This window comes from Gouania willdenowi, chromosome 10 (genome assembly GCF_900634775.1).
Source record: "Gouania willdenowi chromosome 10, fGouWil2.1, whole genome shotgun sequence".
Classification (NCBI taxonomy): Eukaryota; Metazoa; Chordata; class Actinopteri; order Blenniiformes; family Gobiesocidae; genus Gouania; species Gouania willdenowi.
This window is the reverse complement of record NC_041053.1, coordinates 28,929,269-28,944,865: the sequence shown is the minus strand read 5'-3', so window position 1 is coordinate 28,944,865 and position 15,597 is coordinate 28,929,269. Positions and strand designations below refer to the sequence as shown.

The window sequence follows — 15,597 nt, the reverse complement described above, 5'->3', positions numbered from 1 at the left end:
TTAAATACAGTACTACTCTTGTGTTTCAGTGTGGATTAAATGTTTAATTGTAAGCCAAATATCACAACATGAATCCCCAAATTTAGCCTTATTACGACACCAATCTGGTTTCATTAGGATAAGCACTATGAAAGAAAGTACTTGATTAAGTTCTCATAAAAGTGCATTTCTCATGTAGTATATTTTGCGCTGCGGGCATCAATTTTGTAGGTTAATCTAAAATGAATACAAAATGTGACTGAACATGGAAATAAATAATTCTCAAATCAAAAAAACAAGAACTGGGCACAAGATCTTGCATAGGACTAAAAAATGGCAAGCAATATGAGCTCATGGGATTAGAATGTTCACTTTTTAATTAAAAATGGCATTGATAGATAGACTCCTTCATTATCACGATGGAAAATGTAACTCTATACAGAAAAATACAGTTACAGAGAGGATCAAATTATTGCTTTGAAAGTTGCATGTGTGTGTGTGTGTGTAGATGTGTGTGTATAGATGTGTAAACTGCTTGAGAAGGTCCTCTCCCACCCTCACAAGACACCAGTAGCTTCAAGAGGACTGCGCACCCCCGTTGCCATGGAGACAAGCGCACCCAGCGCCCAACAATGCTATTTTTGGAGCAGTGCAAAGAGCTTTACTTCACTGCTTTTCTTATTTGGCTTGACTAAGTTTCTCTACACAATGGATTTTTGAGCTTCGGCAGACTGATTATTATCAAAGTCAAAACAAAAAGTGAGGCCATACAAACATAATGGGTAGGCAGGTCGTGTGTGTGTGTGTGCGCGTGTGTGTGTGCGTGCGTGCGTGCCTGTGTGTGTCTGTAATCTACTTCTTCAACTTCATTCCGATACCTTCCCCATACATTTCGAGTTATTGCCAACACTTCACTTTCACATCTCCACCATCTGAACAAAATGCATTATGGGAATACAGAACTGATTCAAAAGCACTTTCTGTTACTATTTCAAGTAAAACATTAAAGCTGTTGCGTATCTTAAACCTTTTTGTTTTTTAGTAAATCATTTACAACTGTGCTACGATTATCTTTAAATAAAGCAATGCTAGTATTTACTGCAGTGACTAATTGAGAATAGGTCATTGTAGTGCTACTATTCAAGCTGCAATGCTATTACTCTTCTGCTAAGTGCCTCTGCAATTAATTGGAAGAGCTAGTAGGTGTAATGGTAATTATATGGATGCATTAATGCATAGTAATCCCCAATCTGTCTTAAACGCAATAGTACAGGGCACTGGGATGCTTGTTGTGTATTTCTAGGGATATAACATAGTAAAGGGATTGCTTAGGACTAATACTTGTTATAGCCCAATCATGCTAAATGTACCACATGTCAAAATTTCTGAAATGGACCAAAGCAGGAGAGTTAAACTCATTATAGCTCAGGGGCCAAATACAGAGTAGTTTAATTTTAAGTGGGCCGAAGATTTTAACATCAATGTCTCCAAGTTTGTACTTTACACAAGGTATAAATCATACGTAAAGTATGTAAGGCGCCAACAATATCCAAGCAATAAGTGAAAGATATCAGGATTTTGTCTTTGTATTGAATTTGTGGAAATTGAGTTCTTATTGAGTTCTTTGAACAAATTGAAATGTAAAATGACTGCAGTCGTGAAGAAAAGCATCGGGAGAAGGCAACCCTCCAAATATTGTGAAGTTTCATTAAATTGGTCTATTTACATATCTGAGATTTGATATATCTGAGCTGATTTATAATCAACTGAACGTTTTGATCATTTGGACAATCATTTCAGTTTTTTTCCATTCTTTTCTTTACTTTCCCTGTGGTGGGGGCAGATTTTGATGGTCTGAAGGGCCAGATTTGGTCCCCAGGCCTTGAGTTTGACACATGTTGAAGGATCGAAATAAATTATTGCTGAAACTCTAATCATTTTTTTTATCAATAATTTTTTTTACACTATTCTTTTATCAACATAAATTAGGTAAATGAAGTAATATAAGTAACTCCTTTCATTGGCATTTGATTCACAAAAGCAGATATTCAAAACCTAAACAGATAGGGAAGTGGAAAAAATTCTGATCATGACCTCGAATGTATAGTTTAATAACAGTTATTGAAGAAAAAAAATAGCTTTGACTTACTGTAACCATTGTCCTCCTCTTTTGTCCCATCAATGGTTCCATCTGCCTGCAGCTGCAGGTGGAAACCTTGGCGACTGTACAGCTTCGTCACAATCCCCTTCAGCTGGGGCTCTGTGGAAGAGGGGAAACAGGGGAGACATATTATCAGCACCACATCCTATAAGATCATGTTTTTAGCGCCAATAATTGAGCAATTTGAACCCAAAGTTTTCTTTTTGCTATTAATTCAGAAGTCTCCCAGTCTGAAAAATCGATTTCAGACAAACTTGATAAAGGCAAACAGAGGAGGGACCAAACAAGATAAGAATGACGGTTAACTGTAATGAGATTGGATGTTTGTCAGTCTCACTAAACCAAATCTAAATCAGTAGAAAAAACAAGGCAGACAAGGCAGATTTCTCAAATTCGATCAACCTTTCAACAGAAAGCTTAGGAGACGCTTTAATGCAATTTAGTGCCTCAAGATTCAAAAACTACTTGGGTAACAGTATAGGCACTTTAACACTATCTCTAAGATTTAGTCCTGGTGACATGATCTATATCAGCGGTGTCAAACTCACTTTAGTTCAGGGGTAAAATGCGAAGCAGTTTGATCTCAAGTGGGCCACAGATTGTATGCGGGAAAATTACTAATTTCAACATTATTATGTCCTATTTGGCAGTTGTACGTAGACATAAATGACAAATTACTTCACCTAAATTCGTGAACATTTTTTTTATTTAATTAAGGGAAATATTACGTCATAATTTGAGGATTTTGTAAGATTTTTGTGCAACTTCAACTGTTTAACAAGCACCGGGAAAACTGTGAGTCATGGGAAACTAAGTTTCATTTACACAATGATTCATGTTTTCTCTGTCATTTTTACTTTCTCATGCGGGCCGAATTGGATGCTCCAAAGGGCCGGATTTGGCCCCCGGGCCTTGAGTTTGACATATGTGATGTATATTGTACAACGTTTTAAACTATACATACAGTAAACATATCTGTGGTCCCAGAGTTTGGCTGTAGGTGGGTGAGGATATGGGAGGGTGTTTATGTAGGTTTAGAGGTTAAGATCTAATTTTACTAAATTAAAAAAAAAATAAAAATTATATGGGGCAACAATAAAGAAACAACTTCACAAAGCTGAAAGACTGAAAGTGAGTACCTAAAGTAATGCAGTCTCGTCTGGTTTTATACACATAAGCTGTTACATATTGTTCAGAAAACAACAGAATAAATAAAGGCATCAAACAAATAGACACACACGCAGGCAATACTGGAGTGTGTGAGGGCCAATCAACAGAGTTTCTAGTTATTTATGTGATGAAGGAAAGGACACAGGGATACTACAGATACAAGTATGTATGTATATGTATGATATACATCATAGAATACCTTTAGATTAGTTCAGAGACAAGTCAAACTAATATAGGAACCCTGACCCATAGAGATAAAGAAGGAACAAAAACAAACTACTAATCTATACAACATTCCATACTAGACTTACTGAAAACCCTGAGTAATAAAGCATTATTCACTACAATATGAAGTTGCAAGAGTAATTATACGTTACCGAACGACAACAAATCCCAAGTCATACTTGGAGTGTGACGATATCTCGACACGACAATATATTGCGATATTTTTCCGCACGATCGATTATCGATTTGCTCCCGCTAAGTATCGATTTTTTATTTATTTTTTTCAAAACCTTTTCTGCTTTTTTACTAAAATGTGCAGGTAGGTCTTCACAGAAATGTTATATCGTGTACCGTATTGTATAGTGAGGCACCCAGATTTTCGCACCCCTAAGTCATACCATAATGATCACCTGCAAATACAATACAACACAATACTAATAATAATATAACTAAAAAACTAGGTCTGCAAAATAACTAAAGCCAGAAGCAGCACCAAGTATTTAATAAACTAATAACCCAAAATAAAACTAAAAAACTTCTTGCTCATGACAAACTGTAGTTATTTGTCTGTACAACATAATTACAAGGTTGAACAGAAAAGGCTCAGGGTTTTTTCCCCTTACAATGCTTCCCCATAGGATTTTCCCATGTAAAGACATACAATTTACAAATGAAACAAAAAACAAATGACTTAAATCTGACAGATAACTGAAATGCAAACCAAGCTGAACTCAAGAATAAAAAAGGAAAACAGTCTGTATTTTTTTTTTTACTACCATAGACAACTACAGTTTGCAGCAGAATAAAAAGGTTTCATGAGATTATAACTAAATGGTGTCATTAGGACTGGTTAGCCACTCTGTGTAACACTAATGTCTAAGCTATTCTTCCCTAGTGTAGCGTTGTAACCACACCTTTCATCTCATTCACCTTTCAGCGCAGCCGTCTCTAGACTCACTATGGTTACTATTGATGTACAGAAAGTTGTGCAGCTCTCGCAGCATGGAGGCGAGCAAAACTCTCTGTGTTGCATAAGCAGCAGGTGAAAACTGCCCACATCTGCACACGTGTACTATACACAAACGCACAAATTGCACTTCATTTCATTTAATTTTTATTTCAAGCATATAGTGTTTTAAGAACAAAACAAAAGCATAGGCTACACAATAATAATCACTATACACTGACGCTTGAAATGGAGTGGGGAGAAGTAAAACTTATTGAACCCCAACTTATTGAACCCCACCCAGATTTATCAAAGGATTACTATAAACAAAATAGCTGCTTCATGTTCAATTTTTTCAAAAATACCTCATTATTATAGTTGCCCATGTGCAAAACCACACATACTGTACATACTAACTCATACAGATATTACCACAGGCAACAATGATTTTCAAATGACAACAATAGTAATGGGAATACCACAAGGATAAGTAATATTGAAGATCTGGTACCGACCATAGTAGATGGAACACCACAGGAGTAAGTAGCATCTAATCCAACTGTTCACACAACATGAATACAATCAAACCTCATTATCTTTGTATTGTGAGCAGACATTTTGCATGTAAACACATTTGAAATGGTGAATGCTTTGCCATTGCTTTAGCTCGAGCCCCAGACTGTTCCACAACTTTACACCACACGCAGGCATAGAAAAACTTCTCCTGGTGGATCCCGCCATCGGAACCACAAAGTTCCCAAATCCTCCCAAACCGTACGACTGATATTTATTGAATAGGTAATAAATAATGATAAGCTTTGAACATGAACTGTGCATTAAATAATTTTACAAAATCGTGCATTTTTAACAATTTTGATTTGAGAGAGGATTTGTGCGTTCAAGATATGCAGTCTTATGAATAACTCGTACAGCCCGTTTCTGTAGTAAAAATAGTGACTGTATTACATTTTTGTAATTATTGCCTCATACTTCTACACAGTAGGTTAGGTATGGCTGAATTAAAGAGCAGTACAAGGTGTGGAGTGCAATGCGATCAAGGATATGTTTGGCTCTATTGATTACCACGAGGCTTTTGGAGACTTTAGTAGTTACTGTATATGCCCGATGTGTGCTTTTCAACTTAACTTAACACTTAAAAAACATTACAAAGATAGATACTGTATGTCATGTTACCTGTCTAAAAGATACTCTAATTTCCTAAAGATCGAAGTTCTTCTTATTTTGGTGAAGCACCAAATGCAAGTCACACACACACATAACACCTTCTCTTTAACACGCTTCACTTCCTCCACATGGGATAATGAAAGTGAGAGTGGAGAGTTGGGTTATGTAAACCTGTGATCAAGCCTCAAGGAAAAACATAGGGAGTTATAATAAAGCTTTGAGAGAATATGAAGTAGGTGGAAGAGATCAGCAATGTTGTGGCTGAATATTGTGATGTTTTGAGGCCATCACGTCAACACACATCAAGATACAAACAAGCGTTAAAGAAAAGTAAGCCTCGAATAAAAGCAGGATTCTGTTAGCACTCAGACATTGAGCTTGGATACTACAGGTCCTATCAAACTGTAGAATTGTATTGCATCACTTATTTCATTTTCAGAATTTTTTTTTTTTTTTAACCAAAAATAGGACTGGGCGATATAGACCAAATCCCATATCTCAATTTTTTTTCTCAAAACGGCGATATACGATATCAACCTCGATAATATTATTTCATGTTAAGTCGTACCAGAAAGTCAATTCTGAGAAATTATGCTGACACAATATGCCAAACATGCTCATTTATTAACAAACAGCTGCACAATATGCGCTACTTTAATACTTTTCTCCTATAAGAGACAGCACGTGTGAGTGAGTCCTGTAGAGTGGCTTTTTTTAGGGGAAAGTCTGGGTTATGACGCACTCACAAATCCAATTAACTGTGCTTTTTTTATGCTGTCCTGAGAAGTAGTGAAAGCAGCGACTTCTAAACAAGTATTTTGACACAAAATACGCTAGAAAAACTATGTATATCGATATAGGTGATATTGTAAATGTTCTCGATATAAGTTGAATCGTCATATATCGCCCAGCTCTGACCACAGATAGTTTGAATGACAACTAAATTATAACTGGAAATAAATAAGTAATCCAAAGTTACTGTCCACCATTTAAAATCAAGAGGTGGAATAGCAGACAAAGTATATTCCATATGGTGTAATTGTATATGCTATTTAACATTTAACTTTTTATTCACACAAAAAGCACTTTTATTTACTGTTTTCGGTGTGGAATAAAAACGATTAGCAATGGATAATAAATAAGTGACATTATACTCTATGGAAGTAAAAACAGCTTGTGTGAGTTTTTTTTTTTTTTTTTTTAATCCCATAGTTTAATGAGTTGTTGTAAACATCTTGATGAAATTGTAAAAACAGACCTGGTCGTCTCCTTCTCCTCTTCTTGGAGCCAAAGAGTTTGACCCGTGAGAAGACATTTAGTCTGCTGGGTTTCTCACAGCTGCTTTTGGTTTTACTGGGACTGCTTACGCAGCGGCAGGCATTGGTCTTCTCCCGCTCCCTCGCCTGCCTCTTTTGCCGTATGAGGGAGCTGGCTATCGCTGCCGCCATCGCCAGCTTGGCAGCGCTCTGGAAACAACTTCCAGAGAAAAATAGGGTGCACTCACCCTATTTGAATCCACAAGAATGGATTCAGCACAGAAATGTTCCTGGCAACTGCAAGGGCGCGTAAAAAGTGAACAAATACCTACTGAACTGAAACGGTGCACTTGTGCGTAAAAAGGGAGTTAATTCAAATCCAAGTGAACCATTTTATGGTTTTTATTTGTTATTCAGAAAGAGTCCGGCTTATCTCTGAGGAAAAGGTGATAAATAGTTGAAAAAGAAAAACAGACTTTTTCTCCAATGCTATGCAAAGAGTTTCTCCACTGAGGATTCCGTGTCCATCCGACACTTTCATTTTCGCGATGCCACGATAATAATTACGCATACGGAGAAGTCTCGTGGAGGCGCACAAGCGGACGCTCCTCGAAGAAGCTGAGCGCGCAGCCGCAGGACTGAAAACACCTGTTAGCAGCTGCCGGCTGCGCCTCCTGCAGAACGCTCACTGATGCGCTCCCGTTTCTTCAGAAGTCTTTAGAAAGCAGAGAACTAACGTGAGGTGATGGCGGGAGGAACCTCATCGTGGCTGCTATAAAAGTCTGAATCCAACACAAAGTCAGCTGTGCTGTTGAGAACATCCCACGTATACAGCCCGGTAGGATGAGGATGAGGATGAGGATGAGGATGAGGAGAGGAGAGGGGAGGAGGAAGAGCGGACCAGTGACACACAGCCCCAGTAAGTGTGCAGAGTGAGCAGTTTAATCATCTCATTAATAATCTTACCTATTTTTATGCCTATGGAAATGGCAAGTATAGCGGCAAGAGAATTAGACACTGAGGGTCCTTAAACCAATGTGGACCAAAATTAAAAATTCATAGTCACTATTTACATTTTAAATGCAAAGAATAAAATTAACATTTTAGCAGTAGCCATTAGCAGTTAAACATTCAATGCAGTGGCGTAACATCATGGTGCCCCCAGCCACACGCACACACACACACACGCACACACACACACACACACACACACACACACACACACACACCTTAATCCTTAAGGATTAAGGTGTTTTTCTTCACTAAATGCATCCCACATTTTTCACAAATTAGTTTTTTTGTTCAATTATCCCAAATCAACGTGAAAGAGAACAGGTGATTAGGTGCAGATAATTCACTAATATGAGGGTACAAGTGCATTGCTACAGGTTTGAATCCCACTTCAAAACACACAGTCTGTATTCACTCAGAAGCTCATTGTACAGCTATTATAAAGCTTTTTGTCTTGGCATCAAGAGGCAGAGTGAGGTCGTACAGTTGAATTAGTTGGGCCGAATAATCCCAACAACAGATCCACTGGGGCCGGGCACCGCCAAGTCCACCAAGTTCGACCTCTGAGATTGCAGTGGCGGGGAATTATCTCCTTCTGGCCACTCGGAGACGCGGGACACAGCGGTAGTGTCGCTGATGCCCTTCAGTGGAGCTAAATGGCAAGCTAGTGCTAGCCTCCGGTTGGATGCTAACTTTTGCCTGGGTTTGAGTAAAGAACTTGTCTAACTTGGTCTATTTAGCTTGACTTTCATCATGTTTGTTTCTTTCCTTCCTTTTTTGAGCGGCACGTTTTATTCATGTTGAATGAGTCATTGTGACTCATCATGACTGACAGGTACAGGTGATTCTACAAATTGTCATTTCCCCCTCCCGTACCAGCCACTAAGCGACTACCGACGCGCCCCAAGCTATTCCATTCACAAAAACAGTGCTGCTTTTTTTTTTTCTTCTTCCTTCCTTCCTTCATGGTCCGCTTACGGCACCTGGGCCCCACTGCTCTGCACCGGTTGCACCGTTGATAGTTACGCCTGTGATTCCATGTAAAACTGCCCTATTATTTGGCCTGGAATCCATCCTAATCTCCTTGTATTATTCAATGTTTAATACAGGCGATTTGTCTAGAAGCGCAAACAAGGCATTTGTTCTGGGGGTGGGGCAAACACCCGCAGAGTAACCAATAAAACGAGGACCTGATGACATCAAGCGTAGATTTTTTTCCCTCAACGGAGCTGGCAGCATAAAATGATGTGTAGCACGGTACAGACTTATGGTTTTAAAGCCTCTTCTTGTTCTTCTTCAGGTCTTTTAAAACAGAGCAAAGCACAGCTCCGAAGGTCTTCTCTTTGGTGGGCACCATGTTTGTTTTGACACTGCTTGGCGTTGGAGTAATGACGTTTTTCTGTATGGCTATGATTGGCTCGGTCTTTTTCAAGCCAAGGAACTGAGCAGAAATGGCCGCATTATCCATGCTGCATTCTCCTTGCCTAGTTGCCCTCGCGGATCACTGCTCTCACTGTTATACAGTTTAAGCTGCACCCTGCAGCAGCTACAGCAGCAGCTGTAGTAGCTGCAGCAGGAAAGGAAGAGCGCTGCACGCAAACAACACTATATGACCCACCCAGACCACCAGCTCTAAATATCTGTCCGAAACCCGACCTGTCCGGTGCCGTCGGGTACTGTCAGGGTTCGGCCGGGCATCCATCCTCTAGTATCAGTTGTAAACAGTTGATGCGCGCTCCCGCGGCGGTTTGGCTGATGGCTACAGTTATCCTAACCACCGTGATGTCACTCGGGAGTCTGATTTCTAGATCCTACCCTATGCTCCTTTAAAGGTGGAGCCCACACTCCTATTGAGAAATGACTTTTGTTACTGGATCAAATGGATCTTTCATCCTAAAGGTGTGTTCACACCAAACACAACTTCAGCGACTCTGGCCACTAGTTTACATTCAAAATCAATGTAAATGAAGCAACGTCACGCGACGCAACTTGCACGTATCCAATGACTCAATCGCACGATCTGAGTAACTTGAAGTCGCTCAAAGTTGACTATTTTGAACTTTACAAATGACTTCGAGTGACACTGTCGCAACATCCAATCGACAATGAGTTTCTCTCCATGTCACTCCCCCGGTCGTCACGTCACTGGCGTATGAAGTAATGAAGCCATGAAGCAAGCAAAAACACTTCTATGTTCAAGCTACTCGTCACGGGCGATTTAAGCAACTATAGTCGCTGAAGTCGCGTTTGGTGTGAACACACCTTAAATGTAGTAAAAGCAAAAAAGAATCAGACCTCTGTAGCAGCTGGAATCTGTAAGAACTTGGACTAATCCCTGCCATTCAGTCCAAATGAAAAGAACCAATCAGATACCTTCATGCCTCTTCCCTCTGTCCCTGTCCAACAAATGAGGTACTTTAAGGGCCTGAAAAGTGATGAAGACGTGGCTGTCTTACTGTTGGACGGCTCATTATTTGTTTGGCTTTGAGGGGATTTCTTATTTTTATATCAGATGTGAGTTCAAGCTTGTAGAACGGTGCTGATGAGACTAGAGAAGGTCTTAATGGTCTTAAAAATTGTGGACTGCACCTTTAACACACTACTGTGTTTATTTATGTATGTAAAATACTCCTCCATGCCAGACGGTGGCAGTAGGTAGACTTGTTAACTTTGTTTTTAATCTTTATGTAAAATATATTTTATGGTTTACAAAATGTCAAGGACATATGCTCTTCTATGAAATGAAGTGGCAGTACAAATGGCTACAAAGCCACACTTTACTATTCAAGGATTTTATTGGCACTGTCAATGCAATAACTGCTCCATGGCTCACAAAAAGGTAAAATAAACAAACTACTCAATGGGAAAATGGGACTATGAAAAACCTAGAGATCAGATTGGCATCATTTTCATTGCTTTCCTAAAAGTCAAAAACAGAATAAAAATGGTTGTTTATAACCACTATCAAGCTCAGATGCACTGAGCATCTATGAATCATCCCTATGAATTGACATAAATATAGAATCCCAGCCATGAAACCCCCTCTACCTCCTCTTACTCTGAGCTTCCTTCTTTTTTTTGTCAATGTATTTTTACTCAGGCATTTTTGTTTTCAAGCTCACACTTTCTGATCTAATGTTCCCAATATGATCATTTTGTGATATGTTGACAGATGTTATCTTTCATTCATGTTCGGTTCTGTCTTTATTTATTTTTTTCACTTACTCTAACAGGCTGAAGCAGACAGTGGCCACACTTTCATCTGGTTCTTCTGGAGGTTTCTTTAAATGTAATTGTTGCTGTTTTGCAGCAATTAAATACATTGTGTAAGTTTATACTCTGAATGAGTAAATGATTCCAATGTTTTACAACAATAATTATAGCAATAAGTATGGTCATGGCCAGGCAATGTTAGGCAGACCAAGACAGCAGCTGTTAGCGTATCAAGGCAGATTGTCTAGATGCACAAATTGAATTGTATAGACAGAATGGCTATGTTTTTAGCAATGATTTATTAGCTCTGTAAGTGAAAAACTGGTATTTAAAAAGTACATTTTTGCATTGACTCCAATCCTTCACATGAGAGCATATGTCACCTGTAGGGATGTCCCGATACAACTTTTTCACTTCCGATACCAATATTGCAGCCTTGAGTATTGGCCGATACCGATATGGATCGATACGATAACAGCACGAATCATACATACTTTTATTACCTATTTTGTAGTGTGGAATGTTAAATCCGATATCAATATCAGAACGAGACACCCTAGTCATCTATCATGACTGTCAGTCTTTTTAACTAAACTGAAAATGTAATTAGCAAGATTTTTCTAGTGTTTACATTACTGTTTACAGTCAAAAACTTGGATGCACTGTGGGTTAAATTTTTCATAAATCAACAAAAATAAATGTGGATCATTTGTGACGGACAGCCTGAAGATGTGCTGTAGGAAGTTTGGGGTTAATTGAGAAAAATTGTAGGTTGAGATAGGTGTAATGTAGGTTTTGCATAATGGAAGGATATAATTAAATGCAAAAAAATTGCTGAAAGTTGCAAATCTGTTGCATAAATGGTTGATTTGTTGTGAAGTTTTATTTTTGTTAAACTTGAGGTGCTTGCTGTAGCGCCACCTTTAGGACTATTAGCTTGTTTTTGTAGTTGAGGTAATCTAGCATGGGACTGAACATTTGTGCATAATTTGATGATTGTTGGCACATGGGAAGTATGACTTTCTCAAAAGAAAACCAGCAGGTAATAATTTATTAGATATCATTAAGAATTGACATCCATTCATTTTCTGTCTCCACTTTATCTTGCTCAGGGTTTAACTGGGTGTCTATCCCAGTTACAGTCATGGTGAAACCATGGAAGAGACACAAGTTTGTGGTAGTTTGAACACTTAGAGACTCACAAGAGATTCTTATTAAGAACAGTACCCAAAGAGAACATTTGCAAACACAGCCAGAAGATGCAAAATTCATAGAGAAACATTCATTTTTGTGGCCATGTATGTCAGTGAAACCTACTTTTTAGAGGGCGCTCTTACACTACTGAACTAGGGACATTTAATAGCCTAACAAATGGCGCCCTCTAGAGGCTCAAATTAAATACTACAATTTACATTTTTCCCTTCACTTTACTCACACACCATTACAAATCTTTAACTTGTGGGATTTTCTATAGTAGTCTATAGCAGTGGTTCTGAAACTTGTTTTGTTCAAGTACTCTCATTCTCTTATTTCGGAATCTAAGTTCCCCCTTGGTCCAGATACAACATTTTGCTCAAAATACTATAAAAAACAACACCTATAGAGCATTATGATGGAATGAATGAGTGATAACACACATTATAAAGAATCTAACTTTGTAAATAAGTGAATAAAACAGTATTTAGTGGGTGCTGAATATATCTATTTCTATAGTTTTTATCATTTTCGGTCATTGTCCCGCCTGATGTGGGACCAAGACTGACCTTGCATTTTCAGTTCATGTTCTAATCAAGATCATTTACATCATCATTTTTATGATTATTGATTTTAACCAAAAATACACATTTTAAAACCACATGTTTTTCAAGCTGTAATTTTTCTCTCTCTGGTACTCCAAGTAGCGCCATCATGTACCCCCATTTGAGAAAAACTGGCCTATACAATGTCACATATAAATTGTAATTAACATATTATACAGAAGCATATTGAAATTAGGATTACTTGAATGAAAAATTTGTTTGAAAATTATTTTGTTGTTAAAATACTCAAAAAAGAGGATAGAAATTGAATAGAAAACAAGTGTTGTAAAGGAGCCATCTAACTTCAGCACCATGGACAGCGACAAGACCAGAGTACGAGTTGTTTTAATCAGAGCATCTCTTCAAACAATAAAAGTAAATATGGAGTAAATGTAATAGAAGCCCACCTGAAACAGCCTTTCTCAAAGGGAAAGACATCTTTCCTCGTGCAGTCAAAGTCAAAAACAGTGAGCCGATCTTTTTGGATTCCTCTGCTTTAGCGAAGAGAAGACAGCAGACTACATCCAAAGTTCAAACCATAGTCAGACAAACCGTCAGAGGCGCAGTGAGGAGACAGAGAGCATTGAGGCGTGGCCATAAACAGGAAGATCATTACAGGACATGAGCGACATGCCCTAATGAGTCCTAAAATGCTCATTAAACATTCACCCGGAGGTCGTGTTGATCCGGCAAACTGGGGCGTGTGTTCAGTGGCATTGCTAGAATCGCAATGGGAGAGTGACTGGGTGGATTGGAGAATAGTGGAGGAAAAATGCACACTGAATACTCTGCTCTCAAGTTACAAAAACGATGTAAAACGATCCGATAATGCAATGGCTAAACCGGTTACACAGGCCTCACCACTTTGGGCTGAAATCTATCGATAGGCAATCATCTCAGGCTACTACATGCATTAGTGTTTGTCAGATACAGCTTCGATGACCGTACACTGTATTGTGTTTAAATCCTCTGAATAAATCCACCATCCAATCAAATATGAATCCTAATGCATAATATAACCATTTTTTCAGATTTGCTCACACGTGTTTGTGTCTTATGATTAATAATCTCATCCCTCTGCCTCTTTAGATGTTGACAAGTAAACTTTTGAGTAAAATCTTTCCAGAAGCCAACAGATAACAGAGCAAAGTTGTGTGTAATTTTGGTCACTGGAGGGCGCAATAAGCCGATCAAATGACTTCTACAATCTAAAACTATAGCATTGAAAATAGTGATGTAAAGAAACTATAGGTTTTAAAGCACACAGGGGAGCTCGTCCCAGCACACCCATCCAAAGTTCAACCACTTTATCAATCCTCTCTGAGGCTTTCATGCAGATGAGTTCACAGTCAGATGAATAATGAATGCATTGGATAAATGGATAAATGTATTGCCAAACCACTATGGTCAGAATTAAAATGCATCAGCCAACATACAGTACCTGTTATGTCTTTTTTTGCAAAGGATTTTTATTACATTAAATAGCTATTGCACTTTATTCTCTCACCACAAAACAAACAATTAACAACAAATAATGATAGAGAATAAACAAACAAGGACATATCTATGATAGCTGAGTAAAACAACTGATGAATTCTATTTAGAGGCCCCTTTAGATTACCCAAGGTCACAGCATAAGCAAGGTCAAAACAAGTAAAAAAAATAATTATATATATATATTAAATTGTGTTATATATATATATAAATATATATGATTAATTAAATGCATGGATGGGCATTGCATTTCCTGTCCTACCGCCAATCTATCTTGAATGTAAGCATTGAGTTATTTAGAGACAGAAATAAGAGTCATTGGCAGGCAGATACATAGTGTAATGGATAATCTGCTGTAAAACTGAGAGGACCTGTACAATTTATAGTTCCATTTGATGTATTTTAGAGTGGAAAAAATGCCTCTTGAATCAGCAATGACTATGTACTGTATATGCTGCATAGTTTTAGTCATGATCGTCTTTTATGTTACCACACGCAGCGATGTGCACATTTATAAAATGCAAGTCTACAAAATGTTATGTTATTTTCAACATGTTCACTGTGCAAAAAACCTAAACCACTGGTGCAATGGGTGGAGCCGCCACTGCTGCCCTCTGGTTCACGTCCCAGTATCAATACATTGATTTATAAAAGTCAGTGGTTGGATGTACAAGCATATACACCACATTATAGACACAAGCATCTGTGTGCCAGTTTACTTTTATTGACGCTGCGGACGCATGGCTTTCAGTAACGATTAAAAGTAACAAACATTCACCCAGAGTGACCTGACATATTCCTGGGCTGATGGAGGTTGTTTCAAAGTCAAGCTTGATTTAGAGCTATATTCCAGCCTCTCAGATTGCTTAGAGTAGTAATTGATTTCCAGGCATGGAATAAAGTGTTATTTTCCCCTTTGAGCTTTCAAGGGTTTAAATTTAGAAATACGACAGGCTGAGATAAGAATATGTTCCAGTTCAAGAGGATACTTTTTTTTATCATTCTTTATTCCACCAGCATTAAAAATAGATGAGGATGAGGCTTTTTTTCGGTTCTTGTTGCTAAAATAACATCAGTCACTTGTCTGTTTGGTTTAATCTTAGAGTTGCTGTTTGTGTTTTTGCCTTGAATCAGCCTGGAATCCATCCTAATAACAAG

The 15,597-nt window shown here is 38.2% G+C and overlaps 1 protein-coding gene across 4 annotated transcripts in view; it reads right to left on the bottom strand.

Moving 5' to 3' along the window:
• Nucleotides 1-15,597, bottom strand: part of fgf13a (fibroblast growth factor 13a) — a 113,388-nt gene that overhangs the window by 24,247 nt on the left and 73,544 nt on the right. For 2 of the 4 annotated variants that reach the window (XM_028459459.1, XM_028459460.1), the window contains exon 4: nucleotides 2,129-2,239. In XM_028459459.1, coding sequence (XP_028315260.1) covers nucleotides 2,129-2,239 — 111 coding nt within the window. Of the gene's footprint in view, nucleotides 1-2,128; nucleotides 2,240-6,924; nucleotides 7,731-13,352; nucleotides 13,661-15,597 lie in introns of those variants that run through there. The other 2 variants (XM_028459462.1, XM_028459461.1) reach the window with 2 other exon arrangements.